The 26,593-nt window shown below is 43.1% G+C and overlaps 1 protein-coding gene across 1 annotated transcript in view; it reads left to right on the top strand.

Moving 5' to 3' along the window:
• Positions 1-26,593, top strand: part of LOC145340146 (testis-expressed protein 264-like) — a 388,449-nt gene that overhangs the window by 58,073 nt on the left and 303,783 nt on the right. Inside the window, exon 2 of the mRNA XM_080184580.1 lies at positions 11,859-12,080. Coding sequence (XP_080040706.1) covers positions 11,859-12,080 — 222 coding nt within the window. The remainder of the gene's footprint in view (positions 1-11,858; positions 12,081-26,593) is intronic.

Raw genomic sequence — 26,593 nt, 5'->3', positions numbered from 1 at the left:
TAGCTGCCTCACAGTGCTAGGGACCCAGGTTCAATTCTGGCCTTTGGTGGCTACCTGTGTGGAGTTTGTACATTTTTCCTGTGTCTATGTGGATTTCCTCTCCGATTTCGTTCCACTGTCCAAAAATGTGCATTTTAATGTAGATGGAGGACCATGCTAAATCACCCCATAGTGTCCCAACATGTGTAGGTTAGATGGATTAGCCATGGGAAATGTGGGGTTACAGGGATAGGGTGGGGGAGAGGGCCTGGGTAAGATACTGTGTCAAAGCATTGGTGCATTGGTGCAGACTTGATGAATGAAATAGCCTCTTCTGCACTGTAGGGATCCTATGGTTCTACGCATTAGGGGAATGTTGCTGTGAAGAAGGCTTACAGTGTATTTGCGTTTATTAATAGGGGGTTTGAGTTTAAGAGCCGTGGGGTTATGTTGCAACTCTACAGGACCTTGGTGAGACCATATTTGGGGTATTGTGTGCTGTTCTGGTCACCTCACTGTGAGAAGAATGTGGAAGCATTGGAGAGAGTGCAGAGGAGATTTACCAGGATGCTGCCTGGTTTGGAGGGTAGGTCTTATGAGGAAATGTTGAGGGAGCTGGGGCTTTTCTCTTTAAAGCAGAGGAAGATGAGAGGTGACTTAATAGAGGTTTATAAGATGATGAGGGGGATAGATGGAGTGGACATGCAGAGACTATTTCCTCAGGTGGATGTAGCTGTTACTAGGGAGCATAACTACAAGGTTCATGGTGGGAGATATGGGAGGGATGTCTGAGGTAGATTCTTTACTCAGAGAGTGGTTGAGACGTGGAATGCACTGCCTGCTGTGATAGCGGAGTCAGACACTTTGGGAACTTTCAAGCAGTTATTGGATAGGCACATGGAACATACCAGAATGGTAGGAAGTGGGATAGCTTGATCTTGGGTTCGGACATAGCTCGACACAACATCGAGGGCCGAAGGGCCTGTACTGTGCTATATTGTTCTATGTTCTGTGTTATTAAAGGCTGACTTGGATGATAATGTCATGGACCGTAAGGAAAACTCTGATCTGTTAAATGAGTATTTTTAATCTTTCTTCGCAATGGAGGTAGAGTATAATATGCTAGTGGTACTAGAGAAACTAAAGTTAGTCGAGACTGGAAGTGAGTGGATTCAACTATTTTTCCTAAAAAAAAGTAATGGAGAAAGTAATTGGGTTTAAGATGAATAAATCTTCAGAATCTGCTGGCTTCCACTCTAGTGAGGAAATTATATTTATCCTGGTCACAATTTTCCAAAGCTTTTTTGGGTTGGAAATTATGCCATTGGATTGTAAAATTCCATACATCAATCCATTATTTAAGAAAAGAGAAATTGGGAAACTGTAGAGCTGTCTGAGTAACTGGACGTATATCGACTCTCAGACTGGAAATGCCTCTATTTTCTAGGATTAGGCCACTTGGCCCTTTGAGCCTACTTCACCATTCAACAACATTGAGACTTTTCTATCTCAATCTCACCTGTCCTGCACTATCCTCTTATTCCTTAACTCCCTTAGTGTTCAACAGTCTAGTGAACTTGAATGTGGTAATATTTGTGCTAATATCTCCTTATATGAGTTGTTAAAGTTTTTTGTCTGATCATTCCTGTGAAGCCCCTTGGACTTTTTACCATGTTGAGTGCCATATTAATGCAAGTTGTTGTTATCATTTAATACAGAATTCCTGAACAACAGTCCTTGTAGAAGATCTAATTAGAGAGAGGGATGGATTTGTAAAGGATAGGTCAAGCCTGACTAATTTAGCTGAGCTTCTTTTGAGGAGGTGAATGAGTCAACAGATGTAAGGACCAATCGGGTTCTGTACAGAGTTTATCAACAGAGATGAAAGAAAGTGCATAGAATTGGAGGCAGTCTTGCAATGTTGGTTGAACATGGACTGTGTGTTTGAAGATACAATTGGGATAAAGAGAATGTACTTTGGTAGAAAATCTGTAATGATTTAGAATGAAACAGCTTTTTACCATATATAGCAGTTATCTTGGATGTTGAAAAAAGATGTTTCTCAAGTGTGGCATCGAGGAGCCATAGAGTCATTCATGGCACTGAAGATTGTCATTGGCCCATTTGAGTTGATGCAGTCTTTCTCGAACAATCCTGTCAGTCCCATCCCCCACTCAATCAATGAGTCAATGCTGGCTCTCTAGAACATAAGAACATAAGAAATAGGAGCAGGAGTAGGCCAACTAGCCCTTCGAGCCTGCCCCGCCATTCAATAAGATCATGGCTGATCTGTAGTGGCTCAGTTCCACATTCCCGCCCTCTCCCCATAACCCTTAATCCCCTCTCTTATCAAAAACCCATCAACCCGCGTCTTAAAAATATTTAGCGAGGTAGCCTCCACCACTTCAATGGGCAGAGAATTCCAGAGATTCACCACCCTTTGAGTGAAGAAGTTCCTCCTCAACTCTGTTCTAAACCGCCCCCCCTTTATCTTGAGGCTGTGCCCCCTAGTCCTACTATCCTTTCTGAGCGGGAAGAGTCTCTCCACCTCTATCCTATCCATCCCATTCATCATCTTATACGTCTCAATGAGATCTCCCCTCATTCTTCTAAACTCTAACGAGTACAAGCCTAATTTATTCAGCCTCTCCTCATAGCTCAACCCCCTCAACTCCGGTATCAGCCTAGTAAACCTTCTCTGCACTCCCTCCAAGGCCAAAATATCCTTGTGTAAGTACGGCGCCCAAAACTGCACACAGTACTCCAGCTGCGGCCTCACCAATGCCCTATACAGCCGCAGCAAGACCTCCCTACTTTTATATTCAATCCCCCTCGCGATGAAGGCCAGCATCCCATTCGCCTTCCTGACCACCTGCTGCACCTGCAAGCTGGGTTTTTGCGACTCATGCACAAGGACCCCAAGGTCCCTCTGCACCGTCATCTGCTGCAGTTTTTCTCCACGTAAGTAATAATCCTTCCTACCATTATTCCTACCAAAGTGGACCACCTCGCACTTGCCAAAGTTAAATTCCATTTGCCATTTCCTGGCCCATTCGCCCAGCCTATCTAGATCGTTCTGTAGACTCTCCCCACCCTCCGCACAATTTGCCTTTCCACCAATTTTGGTGTCATCAGCAAATTTCGACACCCTACACCCGGTTCCCTCCTCCAGATCATCTATATAAATGGTAAATAGCTGAGGCCCCAGCACCGACCCCTGGGGCACTCCACTAGTCACCATCCGCCAATCCGAATAGCACCCATTGACCCCCACTCTCTGCCTCCTATTTGACAACCAGTCCTCTATCCACGCTTACACCCTACCCCCAACTCCATGCCCCCTGACCTTCTGCAATAACCTCTTGTGAGGTACCTTGTCAAACGCCTTCTGAAAATCAGGAAAGACCACATCCACCGGCTCTCCTCTATCCACCGCCCTAGACACATCCTCATAGAACTCCAGTAAATTTGTCAGACACGACTTCCCTTTAACGAAACCGTGCTGTGTCTGCTCTATCAAGCAGTTCCCCTCAAGATGCCTCGCTATTTCCTCCTTGATGACGGATTCTAACATTTTACCTACAACAGACGTTAAACTAACAGGCCTATAATTCCCCGCCTTTTGCCTGGCACCCTTCTTAAACAACGGCGTAACATTAGCCGTTTTCCAATCTTCCGGCACTTCCCCGGAATCCAGCGACGTCTGGAAAATAACCACCAAGGCATCCACTATCACCTCCGCCATTTCTTTCAGAACCCTCGGATGCATTCCATCCGGTCCTGGGGACTTGTCCACAATAAGCCCCTCCAGTCTGTCGAGCACCACCTCTCTAGTAACAATAATGTCATCGAGACCCTCCAGTCCTACCACCTTTCCATCTCTAACAACAAGTAAGAAGTCTCACAACACCCAGTTAACGTCCAACAGGTTTATTTGGTAGCAAACGCCACTAGCTTTCAGAGTGCTGCTCCTCTGAAAGCTAGTGGCATTTTCTACCAAATAAACCTGTTGGACTTTAACCGGTTGTTGTGAGACTTCTTATTGTGTTTACCCCAGTCCAACGCTGGTATCTCCACATCATCTCTAGAACAATCCAGTCCAGTCATTCCCATTCTCTCATTCTGTCCCTGTGGTTCTGAAGGTCGATTTCCTTCAAATAACCATCCAATTTCCTTGTGAAAAGAACCTTAAACCTGTGCCTCCTGGTCCTCGCACATCTGCCAATGGGAACAGTTTTTTCTTGTCTTTTTTACCTGTTCCTGTCATAATCTCGCGATTCCAAATGCACATCTTATCTAGTATCCCTTCAAATTACTTTTATCTCAAAGAGAGTGACTCTAGCTTCTCCAGCCTAAACATGGAGATAAAATCGCTCATCTTAGAAAAAGACTTCACTGGCTGGAGCCGTTGCTAGCACAAAGGAAGATGGTTTGTAGTCCCAAGACATTGCAGCAGGAGTTCCTCATATGCTGCTGGATGAAGTAGTCGTCGCTCACATAAAGCAGTCCTTGCACACATGAGGCAAGATGTGGACAGCATTGTGCTTGGGCTGATAACTGCCAGACGGCATGGTGGCACAGTGGTTAGCACTGTTGCCTTACAGTACCAGGGACCTGGGTTCGATTCCCGTCTTGGGTCACTGTGCGGAGTCTGCATGATCTCCGTGTCTATGTGGGTTTCCTCCAGGTGCTCTGGTTTCCTCCCACAGTCCGAAAGATGTGGTGGTTAGGTGCATTGGCCATGCTAAATTCTCCCTCGGTATACCTGAACAGGTGTAGTGACAAGGGGATTTTCATAGTAGCTTCATTGCAGTGTTAATGTAAAACTACTTGTGACGCTAATAAATAAACTTAAACTTGACCATCTCCAATAAAAGAGTCTCACCATCTTCCCTCGACATTCATGCATGATCATCACCACACCCCCAGTCATCAACATCCTGGCTGTCACAGTTGACCAGAGACTTAATTGGACTAGCCACATATATACTGTTTCTACAAAGGCTGGGAACTCTGTGGCTACTGGCTCACCTCCTGACTCTGCAAAGCTTTTCTCCTACCTACAAGGCACAAATCAGATGTATGAGGGCAGCATGGTGGCACACTGGTTAGCACTGCTGCCTCACAAAGCCAGGGACCCGGGTTCAATTCCGGCCTTAGGTGACTGTGTGGAGTTTGTACATTCTCCTCATGTCTGTGTAGGTTTCCTCTGGGTGTTCTGGTTTCCTCCCATAGTCCAATGTTTAATGAATTAGCATGGTAAATGTGTGGGGTTATGGGAAATGGCCTCCATCTGCACTGTAGGGATTCTATGATGGAATACTTCCCCTTACCTGGATGAAGGCATAGAATCATAGAGGAAGTATGGAAATTATCAAATATGAAATACGTAATAATGATAAGTTGGAAACAGGCCTAATTTCTCCATGCCGCCCAGTTTTTACCATTAAGATAGTCCCAATTGCCCTGGTTTGGCCCATACCCCTTTATTACCAATCTTACCCATGTAAGTGTCTAAATACTTTTTAAAAGACAAAATTGTACCCGTCTCTACTACTACCCCGGCAACTCATTCCAGACACTCTCAATGCTCTGTTTGGAAAAATTTGCCCCTTTGGACCCTTTTGTGTCTCTCCCCTTTCACCTTAAACCTATGCTCTCTAGTTTTAGACTTTCCTACCTTTGGGAAAAGCTGTTGATTATCTACCTTATCTATGCCCCTCATTTTTTTTATCGATCTCTATAAGATCATCCCTGAGCCAACTGTGCTCCAGGGAAATAACTCCAGTCTATCCAGCCTCTCCCAGTAGCATCCTAGTAAATCTTTTCTGCACTCTTTCTAGTTTAATAATATTCTTTCTATAATGGGGTGACCAGAACAGTACACAGTATTCCAAGTGTGGCCTTACCAATGTCTTCAACAAGACGTCCCAACTCCGTATTTTTACTTCCTCTAAATTCCTTCCATTATATGTTGGTCTACAGTATATTATGGTGATGAAATCCTTCTTATCTTTTAATTAAATCCATATCGATTCTATGGGTGTGATTCTCCGATCTCATCCATGGCCGCCACACTGCCAATGAGAAGGGACAATTTGAATGATTAGTGTTGAGGAATAATCATGAGAAATTTAAACTATTTCCAAATTAATTCACAGGATAAGTAGCAAAAGGGTGTGAAAGGGCCAAATAGGTGAATAGATAGTAAATAGGTTTTTTTAAAAAAATAGAAAGGGGTAAAAATAGAAGGGGTAAAGCATAATAGTTGGTAAGATTGTAGTAAGTTGGAAAGTGGTGTTCTGCTCTTGGGATCACTTTATGAGTAGGGCCTGGGGTGGGATTGTGTTCGGTGCAGACTCGATGGGCCGAAGGGCCTCTTTCTGCACTGTAGGATTCTATGATTCTAATCCATAATTTGTATTAATGATTTAGACTTGAGAAAAAAATGACTTCATTAAAATTTGGAGATAATACCAAACACTTAGAGAGGGAGAACAAAGAACAAAATCAGCCCTGGAAACAGGCCCTTCGGCCCAACGAGCCCGCGCCGCCATCTCAACACCACCAGTCCCCCTCTCCACCCACGACCCCTGTCCAATGTTTTATGGCCATCCAGATTGAGGGAATCTGATTTAGGGACAATTTATTCCTGCCAATCAGCCTAACAGCACATCTTTGGGGTGTGGGAGGAAACCGGAGCACCCGGAGAAAACCCACGCAAGCACGGGGAGAATGCGCAAACTCCCACAGACACCAGCCCAAACCCATGTGTCTGCACAGCAATCAGTGATAGTCACTGAGCTGTCGTCTTGCCCAGTATCTGGTCCAGTTTAGGCACACACTAACGACATGAAGCACTAGGCCAATCTCGAACAACCAAGAGCAGCCCCAGTACGACCCATCGTGTGTACGCCCCTCGTTGGACACGAGGCGGACCGACTGAAAACCTGTGAATGAAAAGAGAAAAAACATTATTATCATACCATATCCATTTACATTACCAGGGACGTCCCAATGCTAATGACCCTTATTTAAAACAATCTCCTATAACCACCCATCTCCAACCCACTTGTGCCTGTCTAAACTCTTAAATGACTCTAGTGTGTTTGCCTCCACCACCTTACTTGGCAGAGCATTCCATACCCCCACTACCCTCTGTGTGAAAAACCTCCCTCTAATATCTGTGTTGTACCTCTCCCCCCTCACCTTAAGTCCATCGCCCCTTGTCCTATGTGTCTCTATCATAGGAAATAGCTTACCTCTGTTTACTCTATCTATACCCTTCATAATCTTATATACCTCTATTAGATCCCCTCTCAGTCGGCGTCTTTCAGGGGAAAAGAGCCCCAATTTCTTCAATCTTTCCTCATACCCCAGTCCTTCCATACCAGGCAACATCCTGGTAAACCTCCTCTGCACTCTCTCCAGAGTCTCCATGTCCCTCCGGTAGTAAGGCGACCAGAACTGGATGCAGTACTCTAAATGCGGCCTAACCAACGTTCTGTACAACTGCAACATTAGACTCCAGCTCTTATATTCTATACCCCTTCCTATAAAGGCTAACGTACCATAGGCTTTCTTCACCACACTCTCCACTTGCACTGCCACCTTCAAAGACTTGTGCACTTGCACCCCCAGGTCTCGCTGCTATTCTATACTCCTTACCCTTTACCATATAACTCCCCCCTACATTATTCCGGCCAAAATTGCTATAACTTGCACTAAGGAGGAATGTAACAATATAAGAAGGCATTAAAAAACTTGCATGCTGGGCAATTGGTGGCAAATGAGCAATAATGTTAATAAGTATGAGGTTATAAATTTTGATAGGGAAAACAGAAACATCACTACACTTGAGAAAGTTAGAAACTGATCAGAGTAGACAAGAAAAGGGATTGAGGGACATAAGGTTTCTTACACACAATGGTGAACAAAAGATTACATGCACCGCAGCTGCCTATAGAATGCCTGACTTTTACACTTTGACTTGTGGAAAAACATTTGGTGCTCTCTATAAAGGATCTACAAGCAGTCCCCTTTTTAAGATGTTCCTTAAAACCTATCTCTCTGGCCAAGATTTTTGTCATCTGTTGTAATATCTCCTTCATGTAACTTGGTGAGAAATTTTGTTTGATAATGCTCCTTTGAAGCATCTTGGGTTTAACTGTGGTAAAATTAATAAAAGCAAGGTGTCATTGTGTACATGATGAGCAATGGCATCTTTTCAATAAATCAGGTTGAAGAAGCCTCACTGAAGCACACTGAGTCTAAATCAGGATGTGCAAGTTGGAATATTTAATATGATAAATTGCGCAGTGAAAGCGAAATAAAGAGGGAGAAAAAATAATGGGATTTAGAGGGAAAGGGATAAGAGACAAATAATTTTTTAAACAAAACACAGTTTGATTGGAAAGAATGAGCCCATGCTTGCACAATTTAATTTGAGATGTCACATTTGTAGAAATTAATTTTTAGTAGTAGAGAGGGTGTTTGGGAGTGATGCTTTTGCCTTCTATGCCCCTGTTTCTAAACCTAGAATCCTCTGGCAACCGAGTTCCACACAGCCAGGTCTCACAAACAGCAATGTAATTATTAAGGACTAATGGTTTCATGGGATTAATTTCTGGCTGCTTGATTTTCTTTAGTCCCCATGTGGGGGATAGCTGGGTTTCACTCAATGGGGCAGAGGTTGGAAATAAAAAGGCATAAATCATTGGTAAAGTGTTTGCACTGTATCCCAATATGTGTTGCAATAATAAATAATTCAAATCAATCTGGCACAATGCATTGCAACAATATATTTATTATCAAGTACTGTTGGGATGTTTGCTTTATGTCTCCTTTAAATAATGGATAGTGACGACGCACTCAGGAGAGGTTCGTTTGACTGTGATGAGGGTCCAGGTCTACATTCCCTTGAGTTTACAAGAATGACGGGTGATCTTACTGAATCTTGAGATACTTGGAAGGCGAGATGCTCGGAAGCAATTTCCCTGGTCGGGGGAGTTTACATCTAGAGGCAACAGTCTAAGCATAATAGTTGGCTGTTGAGGACTGAGAGGAGGGGAAATGGAGAGATGGTTGTGAATCCTTGGCGTTTTCTTTGCTGAGTAAATTGAAGACAGCTATCAGTAGATGTTTTGGATAGCAAGGGAATCGGGGGATATGGGGGATATATGGAAAGATGTATCGAAGAAGATTGTCTATGATTCTATTAATGATGGAGCAGGCTTGAAGTGTGGAAATGGCCTCTCCTATTTCTTAGGTTGTTAAATTAAACTGACTCGGAGTGGTTATTGAGCCAGCAGTGTGAGAGGAATGAGTGAATGTCAGAGGTACAGCCCTTAAATCAGGGGCACCTAACGCAGTTGTGTCACTTCACTTGTGTTGATCATTTTAGCTTCATTGCGGATGCTGATTTCCAGAAATCATTTTAATAACAGCCTCCATTATGCCACTGTATACAAATTTTAAACTAAAATATTGTGCACAAATTATTAACTGCAGATTGTGCAGTGATTCACTCTTTTTTGTTAAAGTGAGGGATATGGGAGGAGACATGAAATCTGGATTCCAGTTCTTTCCAACGAATCCTGGTGAAAACATTCCTATTTTCCTTTTCAAGAGAACCCTCTGATAGTTTGATTTACCTCCCCTAATGGCTGTAATTAAATAAAGAAATGATTCCTGTTTGAACTGCTGTGTACTACAATTTGTGATCAAGGTTTTAGCTATGTTTTCCAGAATAAATTGCTAGAACCACAATGGATATTGAAGTCTTTTTTGATATAAGTAAAAATATCCAAGTCCACTTGCAACAGATTTGTGAAGCTAGAAAGTTGAGGAGTCAAATTCCAAATTTCTTAATGATCCATTTCAGACGATTGTGTGCTTATTCTGTAAAGCAGTTAATGTGTGTTGTAGGATGGGGACACAGTCATGTCTGGTTGAGTCTTTAACTGTCACCAGAATGAAGGCGGAAGTTATCTTATCGGCCATAAGAGATTGGCTGTAACATGCTCGTGTACAATTAAAAAGAGTCAATGAACATAACTGATTTTGTCCACACTTAACTCAAAGGATATCTATGTTTCTTGTAATAGGTTAAAATGTTGCGTGAATTTGGGTGTGTGGCACTTTCTGGTGAAGGATCAAATATCAGACATTATGTGCTGGCTCTTTCTCTTTTCTGTTAATGCTGCCATTACACCTAAGGCACCGGGTTAGACTTTCAGCTTTCCAGCTCTGAAATTGATATTGTCGTTCTGGCTGTTTGTTATGAAAACCGTGGAATTTTCATTTCTATAACAAGTGGGAAATCATCAGCTTAATGCCAGAGGGGAGATATACCACATTGCTTTGAGATGTTAACCCATTTCACAAAAGTAAAAAGACAGATGTTGAAACTTTTCTTCTTGCATTCATCAGGACACGAATATCGATATGATGCGCAAACAGCAATTTAACAAGTGTTTTCCACTTGTTTTGGCATTCTTGTTAAGTACTCTTGAGTGCAGGATGAAAAGTTTCAACATATCTCCTGTTGCAGCAGCTCTCAAGTTCTATACTACCACGCGCCTATTTGTTAGTAAATAGTTACAACATCACACCACTGTGCTCTGGGATTATGTGTGGATCGCTGTCTGCTGTGTGCAGGTGCATTGGGCTTCTTGTACATAACATTGGGAATGAAATGCAATCATGTAGAAAGTGCTGTCACTAATAGAAAAGGGTTTATTAAAACACTTGGAACTTAAATGAGTGACTTAAAAACAAGGCTCCATGATTGTTACAATAACCATAAAGAAATAGGAAATAATTATGAGAATGTACATTTGTGGTGCCACATATTACTGCTGCACACTGCAGTCACTGGTCACATGGAGAGCTGATGAAAATACACTTACATTTTGAGTTAAAACTGTGATTATTTCTACCTTCAGTAACCGGAAGGGGTGGCACAGTGACACAGTGGTTAGGGCGGCATGGTGATACCGTGGTTAGGATGGCACGGTGACACTGGTTAGTGTGGCGTGGTGCCTCACAGTGCCAGTGAGTTTGATTCGGAATTTGGGTGATTGTTCGTTCGGAGTTTGTTCATTCTCCCTGTATCTGTGTGTGTTTCCTCCAGGTGCTCCGGTTTCCTCCCACACTTCAAAGATGTGTGCGTCAGGTGGATTGGCCATGATGAATGCACGGGGTTACTGGGAGGGGGGAGGTGGAGGCCTGAGTGGGATGCTCTTTCAGAGAGTTGATGCAGACTCGATGAGCTGAATTGCCTCTTTCTACATTATACATTGTAAGAATTCATTGATTCTAAGACATGACAGTGCTGTTTTTCCTACTTTTGTTTTGGATTTCCAGTATCTGCAGTGTCTTGATTTTGGATCACTATTGGTTCTAAGGCTTTGGTGTAGAGGGGGAATTGTATCAGGTGGCACAGTGATTAGCACCAAGGACCCGAGTTCAAATCCGGCCTCAGGTGACTGTGTGGAGTTTGTACATTCTCTCCGTGTTTGTGTAGGTTTCCTCCCACAGTCCAAAGATGTGCGGGTTAGGTTCATTGACCATGCTAAATTGATCCTAGTGTTAGGGGGATTATCTGGGTAAGTATGTGGGATTATGGGAATAACACCTGGGTGGGATTGTGGTCAGTGTGGACTTGATGGGCCAAATGGCCTCCTTCTGCACTGTAGGGATTCTATGATTCTATATAAATTTAAGGATTGTGCAAAATTAAACTTGAATTTTGTTGCTGTAGTGTAGCAATGTAACTTTAGTACTTGTATCGGTGGCATTTTGTGTGCCGTGAATTGAATTTTGTACATGTGAGTATGTCAGTAGACCCAGGTTAACGTGAACTTTTATGATTATAGGAATCTGAAGAGAAGCTACGATATATCGCAGGCAGCATCCTGAGTGAGGGTGATGAGAAACCATCTGAAGAACTGGTCAAACTCTTTGAGAAATTCGGCTTCAAGATAATCTCCTTCCCAGAGGTCACACATGTTGTGATGACATCTTTCCCTTTCACAACCTTCCTCTCATTGCTGATCGCGATGTACAGAGTGTACCCAGTCTTGAATAATTACATCAAGGTAGGAACCATCTCACTGAGTCATTTAGTGGATGTTAAGCAATTCCTCATTTTCTTGGCATAACCCAGAATTGATGCCGTGCATTTGGTAATGCCAACACCATGGTTTTAAGCCTTGGCTCTCCAAAATGGGCAATACAGATAGAAGCCATGGTACTGCTAATTTTAAGCCTTTTAACAAAACAGGCGCCAGGAAAACAGATATTTTGGAATATAACAGCATCGACTCATATATAGCTAGTCCTGTGAAAAGCACTGCGGAACATGATATACTCTGTTATTTTATGATTATAATGCTTATCGGTATTACTGATGCTGATTATATTAATTGGATTAATAGTATACCAACTGAGTTCAGAACCACAAAAAGCTGCAATTCTATTTGTTGTCTTTGTGTATAATTGCTATTTATAATTTTGTACAATATAGCATTGATTGATGTTGGAGTGTTTCATGTGATTTCTATTTAAAGATGTTCCATAATTGCGGGGGGGAGAAAAACCTGGTAATTTCAAACCTTGGTAATTGTCTTGTAGGGAATAATAGATGGATTGAACACTTCCTTGTATGTGTGGATTAGTGTGAGTGCGTTGAAGTTCAGTGGCTGTATATTTCTTCAGTTAAAATGCTCATTTACTTTGTGATGTAAAGTAGTCATGGTGGGATTAGCAGCGCATTATCAGGTTTTGAGAAAGTTGGATGGACCAGTTGGGATCGCTGCTTAAAAGAATGGTATTTTGGAGAATCCTGTTATGACTGGGATGGGAGGAGTGCATAATTTCTGCAGCAGCATTAGCCTACAGGCCACACCAAAAGTGTAAATGTTTAATCACTCACCAGACTGGCCAGTTGTTTACTTTCGCTATTGTTTGACAGAGAACAAAATAGACTTTAACCAGGTTTCTGTGGATTTCACAGCCACCATCCCGCCCCAACCTCCAGTTGCTTATCACACGATGAGTAAACTGATCTCACAGAAGCTCCCATTTTTCACAATAGGGTTTTTAATCTCTATTCCAGAAGAACTTGCCTTGGGCTTTCCATAGAATCCCTACAGTGCAGAAAGTGGCCATTTGGCCCATGAAGTGTGCACTGACTTTGTCCTGTCCAGACAGCACCACCACCAACTTTGGACTGTGGGATGAAATCAGAAAACCAGGGAATCCAAGTAGACTCGGGGGAAAACATGCAAACTCCACATTGACAGTCACTCAAGGCCAGAATCAGACCTGAGTCTCTGGCACTGAGACAGGAGTGCTAACCACTGTGTTTCCTTCCAAACTATGCTTTCACTTGAACATTTTGAACAAAGATCCAATGCTAGGGTTTCAATCTCCCCTTTCAGCTTTCCTCTCTATGTGAATTCAGGCCTCTTCTTCCAATCATTCTGTCCAGTACTCAGCTACACCATCAGAACTCCCAATCTATGGAGTCTCAAACCTTTGGCTGTCTGACCTGTCCTCTGTTCTTCTGGCTTCTCAAATCCATTTTGCTCTGAGTCTGCTCCCCGTAGAAGGGCTCTCTTTAATTCACAGCCCTTTCCTCTGCTCCTCACTTTAATTTCACTGAACAGGATCGTTTTCAGATTCCTGTTCTTGTTCTTTGATTGGAATTCCTCGCTGGGTATTTTTTTTGTACCACTCTTTGGTTTCTGGGACCTTCTGTGGTTTTGGAAAATCTGATTTCTGCATTTCCCTCACCTGGCAACTGCTTCCTACTGAACTATTTTCTGTTTTCCCTGTGCCCCTGTGGGCTTTGTGTTACAAGGCACAACAGCCCAATTTTTTCTACTTTAATTAACTTCCATAAACCAGGCAGCATGGTAGCACCGCGGTGGGGTGGCATGGTAACACAGTGGTTAGCACCGCTGCTTCACTGTGCTAGGGACCTGGGTTTGATTCCCAGCTTGAGTCATTGGCTGCGCAGAGTTTGCATATACTCCCCATGTCTGCATGGGTTTCCTCCGGGTGCACCGGTTTCCTCCCATATTCTGAAAGACATGCTGGCTAGGTGTTTTGACCCGAGCAGGCGCTGGACTGTGACAATTAGGGGAATTTCACAGTAACTTCATTGCAGTGTCAATGTAAGTCTTACTTGTGTCTAATAAATAAACTTTAACTTTAAACCACGACCCACTTTGATAACACAGCTCTCCACTTTAAGGGTCATAAAACCTTATTAAAATGCAGGTATACAAACCTCGAATGTGCCGGCATAATTCTGAAGTGAAGTCAAAACACATACTTCCCTTTTTTAACACAATACAAAATCTAAATGAAACTTAAAAGCTACAGTTTATTCCTAACACCCACAACGCCAATATAACTTGCATTAAATAGAGCAAGGTAGGAGACTGGCAGAGAAAGGACAATGGACAGTTGAAGCTAGAGGAGTACAGTCAAAAAAGGTACCTGGGAAATTACAATCCTGAATCAGTTTTCCTCTCGCATAACAAAGTTTTCCTCTTCTTATCACACAGTAATATTACGTCTGCTTGTTACCTGCAGCGTTTCAGTGCAGGTCGATTTTAGGCAAATGTTCCCTTGTTTGAACTGAGGAAAAATTTGGTTTCTTGTGAAATTACTTAAAATTCTGCTTACCTGCTAAGTGTCACCATTAGCCTCGGTCTAAGTCTCGTGAGACTTTAAATGGGAATTTATAAATCATGTGATGTAGCTGAGCCTGCCATTGACCATGAAAATGGTCATTGGTGGCAGGCCACATTCACCTTTCTGTACTGGTCCTCCCGTGTGCTTGGCGAAGACCTCCTGAGATGGTCTCCAAGGTCTGGATGCATTTTATCCACTTACTTCTCTTAATTTTGCTTGTGAAGAATGTTGGACTTTAACTGGTGCTGTGTAACTTCTTACTGTGAAGAATGTCACAGAGGTTAATGTAATGTTAGAGGTTATAGGATGAAAAAGAGAGGAATATATGCAACAAAAACCTTGGGTGGTTGGGGGGGGGTGCGTTGGTGAACCATTTCCTCTTTTCCTGTTAGAAACCAATTTAATGCTGTACAAAATGCCTTTGTTTAAATCCAGTGGCAGTGGAAGTGATTGAAATATTTACTGGGGAAAGAAAGACCTCAGTTGGTTATGACAGATGGTTGGGAAAACCAGTTTCTGATCTCTAAAATGGGAGTATGCTGCAAGTTTGTCTAATTAACAGTTTTAGCTGGAGAGTATGTAGATAGATTGTCTGTTGTACCGTATATAATGCCCGTAGTCTTCCCAACTGGCTTTCATTACTGTGACCCACTAACGGAAATGTGTTTAATTATCAGGATCTGTGGTCGCTAAGTGATCAAGCTCCAAAAATCACATTCCAGCGTCTGCTCTGACAAAAAGCTGCAGAATTTTGTTCAGCTTCTGAATACTAGGCTTGCAGCTGATGGGGGGATGGTGGACTTTGGTCTTTGTGAGGATCCTGTGGAATTGTAAGTGTGAAGTGAGGCAGTATTGCTGTGAACGAGTGTTTGCAAGTCTTTTTTGTCACTTGTCTGCCAAACACGTGATGCAGTAAAATATAATTGATGGCAAAATTTGTCACTGTGTAACAAAAATGCTGTGCGTGTGTGAGAAAGCTAGGCGTGGCACTTGGCCACTTCGGTTCCCTTTCATCATTTACTTTGATATTGTGCTCCTGATCAAAAATCATATTCCTCCATGTCGGTTACCGCTCAGCTTTGTTTCTTATCAAGTCGGGTGAAATGGAGAATGATCAACTCAATAAAACCCTCTGTTCAAGGATTGAGCCTTTAAATACATTTCTTGGATTTGTATGTCAAACCTGGAAAATCAGCTTGTGATCTCTGAAATATTATAGCATAGAATGAGGTCGTTCAGCCCATTGTGACCATGCTGGTTGTTTGAAAGAACAATCCAATTAGTTCAACACCCCCGCTCTTTCTTCCCCATGGCCCTGCAAACTTATACTTTTGAAGTGTATTTCCAGTTGTTAAAAGTTATTATTGAATCTGCTTCCCTCACCTTTCAGGCAATACATTACAGATCACCATAGTTGAATTTAAAATAAAAAAATGCTCGTAGATTTTTTTTGTCAATTATCTTCAAACTGTGTCCTCTGGTTACCTAACTTGCAGCCAGTGGAAATACTTCATAAAGAATCATAGAATCCTACAGTGCAGAAGGAGGCCATTTGGCCCATTGAGTCTGCACCGAACACAATCCCACCCAGGCCCTTTCCCCGTAACCCCATACATTTACCTCAGCTAATCCCCCTGACAGTAAGGGGCAATTTAGCACGGCCAATCCACCTAACCTGCACATCTTTGGAGTGTCGGAGGAAACCCACGCAGACACGAGAAGAGCGTGCAAACTCCACACAAACAGTAACCCAAGCTGGCAATCGAACCAGGTCCCTGGCACTGTGAGGCAGCAGTGCTAATCACTGTGCCACTATACCACCCTAGTTTCTCCTTATCTACATTATTTAAATCCTTTCCAAATTTCAATCTCCCTTCTCTGCTCTGAGGAGCACAATCCTAACATCTAATCTCCACATAACTACTTTAGCTTGTGCTATGTAGCTGATCTTTAAAGCCTCCCAAAATCTTTCAAGACGGTGTTTGGTTTATATACCGAGTATAAAATGTGAATTGCTGCTGCTGGTGGTTGTTGATTTGAAATGTTATTTTCAACAGCACTAATAATTTGCATTAAATTAATATGGCATGGCTTACTGGATAAATTAATGGTACACAGTTACCTTTAATCACAATCAAAGTGTTTTGAATGGTCAAATTAATTATCAGACGATGAACTGGTGGCTGTTTTGGTATCAAGATCTCTTGGTAGTCTCTGTCATCTTGGCCTTCTGTTACAACATTCGACTGTTAGGTTCCATAAAGTGGCTACATCAACTAGTCATCAGTGAAATCTTTGCTGGACTTGGGTTTGTCTGTGTGGGTTTCCTCTGGGTGCTCTGGTTTCCTCCCACAGTCTGAAAGACAAGCTAGTTAGGTGCATTGGCCATACTAAATTCTCCCTCAGTGTATCTGAGCAGGCACTGGAGCGTGGCGACTAGGGGATTTTTAATAGTAACTTCATTGCAATGTTAATGTAAGCCTACTTGTGACACTAATAAATAAACTTAAAGCAGTATCTGCTCCCTTTCTGATGGTGTATTTGATTCTGTATATCTTCTTCAGGACAGATCCCCCCTCCTTGTATCCTTACACCGGTTTTCACTAATGCTGCAACTACCCTCATTGCAGCACAGTTACTTGACAAGTTAGCAAAGTTACAACTTTTAGCTTGAAAATAGCTTTGTAATTAATTCCTTTTGCTAGCGGATCCATTTCTGTTTGTCACTCGCCATGTCATGCGCATTCTGCACTGTGTATCTTAACTCCCATACGTCTGTGTTGCCTACTCGACCCTGTGCACTAATTTACAATATGGGGTAAGTAAAACAGATATTCTTGGGATGAAAATTGAGGCCAGCCATTACTGGGGTTATTGAACATAAGAACATAAGAAATAGGAGCAGGAGTAGGCCATCTAGCCCCTCGAGCCTGCCCCGCCATTCAATAAGATCATGGCTGATCTGTAGTGGCTCAGTTCCACTTTCCCGCCTTCACCCCATAACCCTTAATCCCCTTGCCTATCAAAAACCTATCTACCCGCGTCTTAAATATATTTAGCGAGGCAGCCTCCACCACTTCAACGGGCAGAGAATTCCAGAGATTCACCACCCTTTGAGTGAAGAAGTTCCTCCTCAACTCCGTTCTAAACTGCGCCCCCCCCCCCCTTGAGGCTGTGCCCTCTAGTCCTACTGCCCTTTCTGAGCAGGAAGAGCCTCTCCACCTCTATCCTATCCATCCCATTCATCATCTTATATGTCTCAATGAGATCTTCCCTCATTCTTCTAAACTCTAACGAGTACAAGCCTAGTTTATTCAGCCTCTCCTCATAGTTCAACCCCCTCAACTCCGGTATCAGCCTAGTAAACCTCCTCGGCGCTCCCTCCAAGGCCAAAATATCCTTGCGTAATTGCGGCGACCAAAACTGCACACAGTACTCCAGCTGCGGCCTCACCAGTGCCCTGTACAGTTGCAGCAAGACCTCCCTACTTTTATATTCAATACCCCTCGCTATGAAGGCCAGCATTCCCATTCGCCTTCCTGACCACCTGCTGCACCTGCAGGCTGGGTTTTTGCGACTCATGCACAAGGGCCCCGAGGTCCCTCTGCACCGTTGCATGCTGCAGTTTTTCGCCATGTAAGTAATAGTCCTTCCTACCATTATTCCTACCAAAGTGGACAACTTCACACTTGCCAACATTAAATTCCATTTGCCAGTTCCTGGCCCATTCGCCCAGCCTATCTAGATCCTTCTGCAGACTTTCCACACCCTCCGCACAGTTTGCCATTCCACCAATCTTGGTGTCATCAGCAAATTTCAACACCATACACTCGGCTCCCTACACTCGGTTCATCTACAAAATTGCATTTTGTAGATGAAAAGGGGGGTCAATTATAGACAGAGTATAGGCCACAACAAGATTTTTGACACCAAAGTAATGGTCCTTATAATTTAGGGTCGTTTATATGCAGCGATATGGGGTAAAGTTTTCCATTCTTGGTAACCCCTTCTGTTCCATCTCCATGTTTGGATGAATAATCCACATAAAATTGAGTGTCGGTAGAGATTTATTGCAAGCAACTGAAATGCAATCAGTATTGAGTTCACTCTGATTCATCATTACTTTTTAATTGTAGAGTTACTTTTATCTTAAAAGGCAATTGTACAGTGCTATTGTCACTGGACTAGTAATCCAGAGACCCAGGGTAATGCTCAGGGGACTCAGTTTCAAGTCCCACCACAGAAGATGGTGAAATTTGAATTCAATAAAAATCTGGAATTAAAAATCCAGTGATGACTGGAAACCATCACTGCTTGTCAGAAAAACCCATCTGGTTCACACAGTGTTCTTTAGGGAAGGAAATCTGTCATCTTTAGCTGGTCTGGCCTTCATATAACTCCAGATCCACAGTAATGTGGTTGACTCTTAAATGCCTGTCAAGGGCAAATGTGGATGGGTAATAAATGCTGACACAGCAGGAAACTCTTTTAAAAAAGAGTAGGTAATTGTGAAATTGGCAAGTGAAATGCATCCAATGAATTCAGCCTACCTAAGTAAGATGAGTAATGTCATTGATTCCACTCCCTTGGATGGATCTGTAAGCAAGGGTGCCAGAATAATTTGCTGGAATTATATTGCATCCTAATGATGACACTTCAGTATTTTCTATTGGCATGCATCATGCCCCAAAATATGTCTGGCTTTGGTGAGAGATATCCTCAGTTGTAGCCAAGGCCACAATGTTGGCGTCTCAGTCCAAATCTAAACACGGAGACGTTTTAGTTGTGAACTCTGTGGTTAACTCTCTGCCCTACATACAGGGATTCAATACAAGCCGCAATCTCAAAGCATGGTTCTATCATGTGTTAATAATATCCATGTTTAAATGTGCTCAGAAATTTGGGTAAGCACCAGCTGGCGAATCGATGTATTTGATTCTAGATGACTCCACACACAATAAATGAAACTGCTCTGAAAATAATCATAAAACAGATTTTGCTTGACTAATCAAACAGCACTGTCTTGACTGGTTGATTGTTCAAAGCTCAACTGGTATGGATGCCTCGTGTGCAACCTGAGTCTTGTCTTGCCTTGCCTTGCCAGAGCACTAGCTACTAAACTGTCACCAATATGGAAGAGGCTCGGGCAAACGCAGAATAAGATCATGAGGTCACATGGATGGATCTTACTATTGATGAGGAATCAATGAGATCCCTGAAGCAGAATGTTGGAAATAGCTCATAGCAGTGATGATTTCCAATGGATAGGTTTCTAGAGAGTGACTTGAAACAGCGAAGTTTATGCATCCTAATGTATACTGTTCCTGCTTCTCACAGCAGCTCATGTTGCACTAGAGACTGCAGGTTAATCAATGTTAAAGAACAAAGAACAACACAGCACAGGAAACAGGCCCTTCGGCCCAACAAGCTCATGTCGCCATTTAAAGAGCGCTGCTTTTCTATTTTTAAATAATGAAAATGCATACAGAGGGAAAACTGAATATGCAGATTCATAACAGGATCACAAATGAGTCACAGGGTCTAACCTTATTAATTCTTCAAATTCCTTTGCAGGGATTTCTAGTGTTCTCTTTGATGATTTCCCTGAGCCTACACCCAGCAAAGTGCAGATTGTCCAGAAAACCGTAGCCTTGCATTTTACTAATAAACTCTACAACTGCATCAAAACCATTGCTTGGCTTCACTGGTTTCCTATAGCCATTAGTAATTGTGGTAATTATAAAGGAGTCTCCCGGCTATCTGGCACAGGAAGATCATTGCAAGGATCCTCCTCAGTTGCCTGTTCCTAAGGCTGAAGAATTCCTTCCAGAGTCATGGTGTGGGTTTCAGCCATTGCGAGGCACCACAGACATCATTGTCCCTGCACAGCAAGGAACAGGAAGCACCACGGTGTTCTTTGACCTCATAAAAGCTTTTGACTCTGGTAATTGTGAAAGCTTATGGGGTCTGCTCCTCAAATCGGGCTGTGTCACCATCCTATACCTTCTCCACAATGACATACAGATCATGAACTTCACCATAAATCACCAAGGACCCTAAGTCGGTGAAGACTGGGGTCAAACAAGGCTGCATCTCTCCTCCATTTTCTTCACCGCAATACTGCATCCCACCCCCAGCAAGTGACCCATAGATGTGGAGGTTATCTGCAGAGCAAGGATAAGGGCAGCAGATGCTTGGGAACACCATCACCTGCAAGTTCCCCTCCAAGCTACACTCTTTCCTGACCATTGTCCTATATTATTCAGTGTCGCTGGGTCAAAATCCTGGAACTCCCTTCCTAACAGCATTCAGGAAGGCAGCTTGCCACCACCTTGTCAAGGGGAATTAGTGAGGGGCGTAAATGCTGACCTAGCCAGCGATACCCACAACCCATGAAATAATTTTTTAAAAACGCAAAGTGTTCACCCAATGCTACCTTCAGTCCAAAACCAAATTACTCCAACCTTCATCAGAGAGCCTGAGGACACAGGCGAGGCCTATGTATACATTCACTCAGAAACTAAGCTCCAGGTCATTGTTGACTCCTCCTCCAAATATGTACCTTTATGTAAAACTGAAAAACTAAACTCCTTTCCCAATCTGCTCCCAGAACCAAACACCTCCCCCATCAACATGATCTTGGAAAATGTAGGTCATTTTCTGTACCCCTTGACAAAGGCAGACATAGAGAACAAAATTCCTCATTGTCTCCAACGTGCCAGCTCAGCCTTTGACCCATTGAGGAAAAGAATATTTGATGACTAGGTTCTGAAACTTGAGACTAAGGTCATGGTTTACTGGACAGCAGTTTCCCCGTGCGCCTTAGACTTGGACCTAAAGCAGTCACCTTAAAGCACTGGAGAAGCACCTTCAGTGGCAACCTTGCAAGATCCTCAAAATTTGGTGGCAAGAAAGGTAGTCCAACAGCAGTGCATCCTCCCAAGCCAACATGCCCTGCATCGAGGCACTAGTCTTTCCAAAGCTCTGCTCCGTGCAATATGTGGTCTCTGTTCCTGAAACCAGACCCCTGAGTGGCAGCAAGTCTCAAGACACTGCCTAAGTAGAAAATAGCCAAGGGATAGGCTGTAACTTTATCCTTCTCCTACCTTGTCCCTGTGACTATCTCCATTCATAAGGCCACGCACACAAATACTGTTCCTTCATTGCTCTTTGAAGTCTTGCCAAAACTCACCGTTGCAACGTGGTTTCACAACTCCATCTGAGTTTGTTGAATTTGACTGACTGGACCAGATTTCCCACAGACACACTGGGTATGAGATGTTCTTTTTAGACAGATTAATAGAAGCATTGAATCCCTACAGAGCAGAAGGAGGCCAATCAGCCCATTGGGTCTGCACCGACTCTCTGACAGAACATCCCATCCAGACCCAATCCCCATAACTCCATGTATTTACCCCACAATCCTCCTTACCTGCATATCTTTGGTCTGTGGGAGGAAACTGGAGCATCTCGAGGAAACCCATGCAGACATGGGGAGCACGTGCAAACTTCATACATTCACCCAAAGCTGCAATTGAACTCACTTGCGTCCCTGAAGCTGTGAGACAGCATTGCTAACCACTGTGTCACCATGTTGCCCTAAGTAATAAATTACTTACTATTTATAATCTGTGGGGGGAAGAATATTCAAAGCATAATTTATTATTAGCATTTTTCAACCCATTGTCTGGATACCTTTTCACTTAAAACAAAAAGCTTTTGGATACATTTGGCTTTAAAAAGCAACATTTAAAATGGATTGCTTTTCCCAAATCCTGTCTGTGGTGAAGAAAAAGCCCAAAATCACAAAGCATGACAGTTAATGTTAATTTCCAATTAGCAACATAACGCACAACCTCCAGCAAGGATTGCTGAGTTTGAATGTCAGGCTCAATTAGTTCTGGTGCTTAAATTGCCCCTTTCTGATGCTCTCCTGCAAGAGTAAACTTCTGTGAACTCAGCCCAGTTGCTCGGGAGAAATTGTGACAATTCTTGTGTTGTTTCATTTTTGAAGCGAAGAAACAAACCAGAGAAAAATGAATCCTAATTTTTTACCAGCCCAGTAATTGTTTCCAAAATCTCTTCATTGCAAGGTGACAAACTGGTAGGACTGTGCAGGTATCAAATTAATTTGGTATATTTTTTTAAACCATTATGTTGCAAATAGATGAAGTGTGGCAGTAAATGTAAGATTGACTGCAACATGAGTGCAAGTTTCTGTAGTGTATTTGCTCACATTCACAAAGCTGTTGCAAAGCAAGAATTAAGTGAGCATTCTCAGTGGTGAAATAATAGCACAGTTTAAAAAGTAATCCGTAGACCATTTCATGACCACTTCAGTTGATATATCACATCCATTGCGACCAAGAAAAGCAGACTATTCACTCCAACGATTTGATCGATACACTGTGAAAGCTATTGGCGAGCTTTTTCATTCCCTTTGAAACAGAGTATGAACCTGGCTTAGCTCAACCCTGTTCTCATTCAAGGAATAAGGAATGGATCTCTGTCTGTTAACGTTTCCCTTCACACATTGAGAAATAGTGAGATTAAAAACAAGAAGTGCTGGAAAAACTCAAATGGTTTGGCAGCATCTGTGGGGAATAAAACAGAATTAATGGCCCAATTTCACGGCCGCATTGTGCAAATCTCGTTAGAGTGGAGTGGGACTGGAATATTGCAGGTGAGGGTTTAGTGCATTCAGCGGCGGGGCAAACCCCATTGTGATCCAGCGACTGCTCCTGGACATAATCTGGTTCCCGTCCTTACGGGCTAAAAGCAGAGTCCATTTGAGGCTGGATCTCCAGTCCTTGGGCACAGTGAGAACCAGCGAGAGTCACAACACTGTTTCCACAAATGGAAACCTGGCATGCATTAAAGCCCCTGGGTGATTGAGGGCATGGCTGGACAATACCAGCCTGGGGGGGTCATGTGAGGGGAGGGAGTCATGGCGAATGGGGGTGGTGGCAGGAGGGAGTAGGTTGGAGTCATGTAGGGACCCCTTGGGAGGATGCCGTTGATCTTTGTTGGGGAGGGGTTGGGGTAACATCTTTTCAGTGTGGGGGGGATCCTGATGTCCATGGGAGGAGGAGGGGGTAGCCTTCAATTTCAATTTGAGATTGGGCGCTCTTTAAAAACAGCACCCAATCTGTGAGAAGCTAGGCTTGCCGGTGTGTTTAGGCCTGCCCCTCAGAATTAGTGCAAAACTCAACTCCTAGTGTGGGAAAATTGCGATGGGATTCACACCGACATTCACACTGGTTTCCTCACCCAAAATGTCATTTTGTTATTTTTTGGGAAAATTCAATCCAATGGTTCAGGTCCACTGACTGGAACTAGGGAGATATCAAAACTTTGACAGGCTGACTGGAATAGAATCCCTACAGTGAAGAAGGATGCTCATCGAGTCAGCACTAACTCTCTAAAAGAGCATCTTTCCCAGGGTAACTCCTGCTTTAAAAGCATTTAGTTTACCGCAACAAACAGAGAGCTTTCACTTTATAATGGGGTAGAACAGGGAGATTTGACCAAGGCTTTAACAATAATGAAGGATCTAGACCAGGCTTATCCAGTATAGCCCAGTTCACCGAGGGTTTACATCCTTCCCACCAGCCAAAGTTCAGAGTGTGGAAGGGACTGCTCCTCCAGTCACTGGCCCGATTCCTCTTGCCTTTATTGTTGATAGACCTCGTGAGCCAATTGGCAGCAGTGTGGGAGAGAAATAGTCCGTGATTGGAGCAGCAGTGGGAAGGCGATGACAGCTCAATGGGCCAGCTGGTCTTTTCCCAAGTGTCATTTCTGTATGTCTTTAATTCAGATCCCGGTTTAAGCACATTCACGGAAATGAGAGAAAATGATGTTGACTGATGATGTGACTCTATCATCCACTCCTTGTCTTTACTTCACTGCACAACATTAAACTTCAGTGCCAGTTTCCTCTCCTGCTTACTTCATTTATGTCTGATTTCACAAACTGTGATTTCACAAACATAGAGATTCAGTTAAAGCTTCTCGGTAATTGGGGGTGGCACTTTGGCAGCCTAACGTTAGTCCGAACTCCAATCCTAAATCTGGCTGAACACAGACTTTAGAATGTTCCAACAAGAAGCATTGTGGACTTCCACTTCGTCCCTATTTGGTCATGGACAGAAGGATGGATCTTGTCTCATGCACTTGATTAGCAGGAGGTCTTGAGGAGCAGTGGATAGTGTTCCTTCCTTTAAGTCAGAAACTCCAGACTCGAGTCCCACTCCAGGACTTGATGGCCAAGGAAGGTGCATTCACAAACTGGACAAACAGGTTGAGTGTTACCCTGTTTCAACAGGCCAGTGGCTGGTGGTAAGAGCAGGAGAGATTTCTGGTCAGCCATGCTTGATACGGTTTGGCATAGGCATCTGCCGACAGCCTGGTGACCTATTCCAGGAATAACTAGTGATGGAAATAGACAAAAGTCTGCCTTAGTGTACCACTGGGTTTGAGAAGAGAATCAGAGGTTGGCTAAACGTGTTCTGCAACAAGGAAATCTGTAAAGCACTGATTGTAGGTGAATTGCTGCACTTCAGCCTAGAATTACAATTTAACTTTTCACTGTAGTGCCTGAGTGTTCAGATCCAGTTGGCCAAAGCAAGCCAGCTGTGTGCTAAACCTAGTCTGGCGCTGTGACAGTGCTGCCTTAGCATTTACAATTCGCAGATGGCATGGTGGCACAGTGGCTAACACTGCTGCTTCACAGTGCCAGCGATCCTGGTTTGATTCCCAGCTTGGATCACTATCTGTGCCGAGTCTGCAGATTCTTCCTGTCTGTGTGGGTTTCCTCCGGATGCTCCAGTTTCCTTCTACAGTACGAAGGATGTGCAGGTTAGGTGCATTGGCCATGATAAATTCTCCCATGGTGTACCCGAGCAGGTGCCCGAGTGTGGCAACTAGGGAATTTTCACAGTAACTGCATTGAAGCATTAATGTAGATCTACTTGTGATACTAATTAAAAAAAAGAAGTCTTTATAGTTTTTTTTGTTGACTGAAGAGTTGAGAATGGTGATATAGTGATGCAATAAGTTGCAATACACCTCGTGGAATTCTGTTGGTTCAAGACCAAAAATTCCCTGAAGAAGGGAAGAAAATGAATATCTGAGATGTTTATGAACCAACCTGATCCTTCCAGCAGCCTAAATACAAAGCAGTAGCAAGCCGTGAAATCAGAGTGGACAAGTATATTTCAACAAAATATACCAAAAAATTAGGGTGAAGGAGAAGGAAATGAGGCAAAAGGTATGTCCTTTTTAGCAGGCCACTGTTTCTCTAAACTTCAGTACGATCCTGTGAACACAAAACAGTTGAGCAATGCAGTTACCTGAAGCATGGAGTATTATTCAGGATGCATGGCTGGGATTCCTGCGACAGTGTTCCTTGGGTGCTTTTATTAGGAAGGTCTTGACTGTCTCCATATGGCAAGTAAACAGCTAAGCTGAGATGGGTTGTTATTGAAGTGTCTAACCCATATGGCAGTGAGTAAGCACCAGCAGGGTGAATGGCTTTCTTCCCATGTTCAGCAGGGATACAGTGCCTGTAATTAACACTAATAAGGAAATTGAGTGGTGGAGTGAAAGTGTTTTTTCAAAGGGATATGGTTCATTATTTCTGGCTTGCAATTCAGTAAGTTCATTTTCTTATCAGAACAGCTTTTAAAACTAATCACCCAAAAGGTTAGGAAGAAATCCAAAACCAATAGGAAAATAACACCCTTGCAAGATAGCTCTTCGTGATATAAATACAAAATGATGTAATGGAAAACACCAGTGAATTGAGTTGTTATAGGGGTATCCCAGCAGACAGTGAAGTGTTCTTCTTTCAAGACTTTGATGCTAGAATCAGGAAGGACATGAGTCCCTGGAAGAGATGATAGGT

This window comes from Carcharhinus amblyrhynchos, chromosome 3 (assembly GCF_965287045.1).
Source record: "Carcharhinus amblyrhynchos chromosome 3, sCarAmb.v2.hapA, whole genome shotgun sequence".
Lineage (NCBI taxonomy): Eukaryota > Metazoa > Chordata > Chondrichthyes > Carcharhiniformes > Carcharhinidae > Carcharhinus > Carcharhinus amblyrhynchos.
Note: the sequence above shows the minus strand (reverse complement) of the source record. Positions and strands in the feature narration are given on the sequence as shown.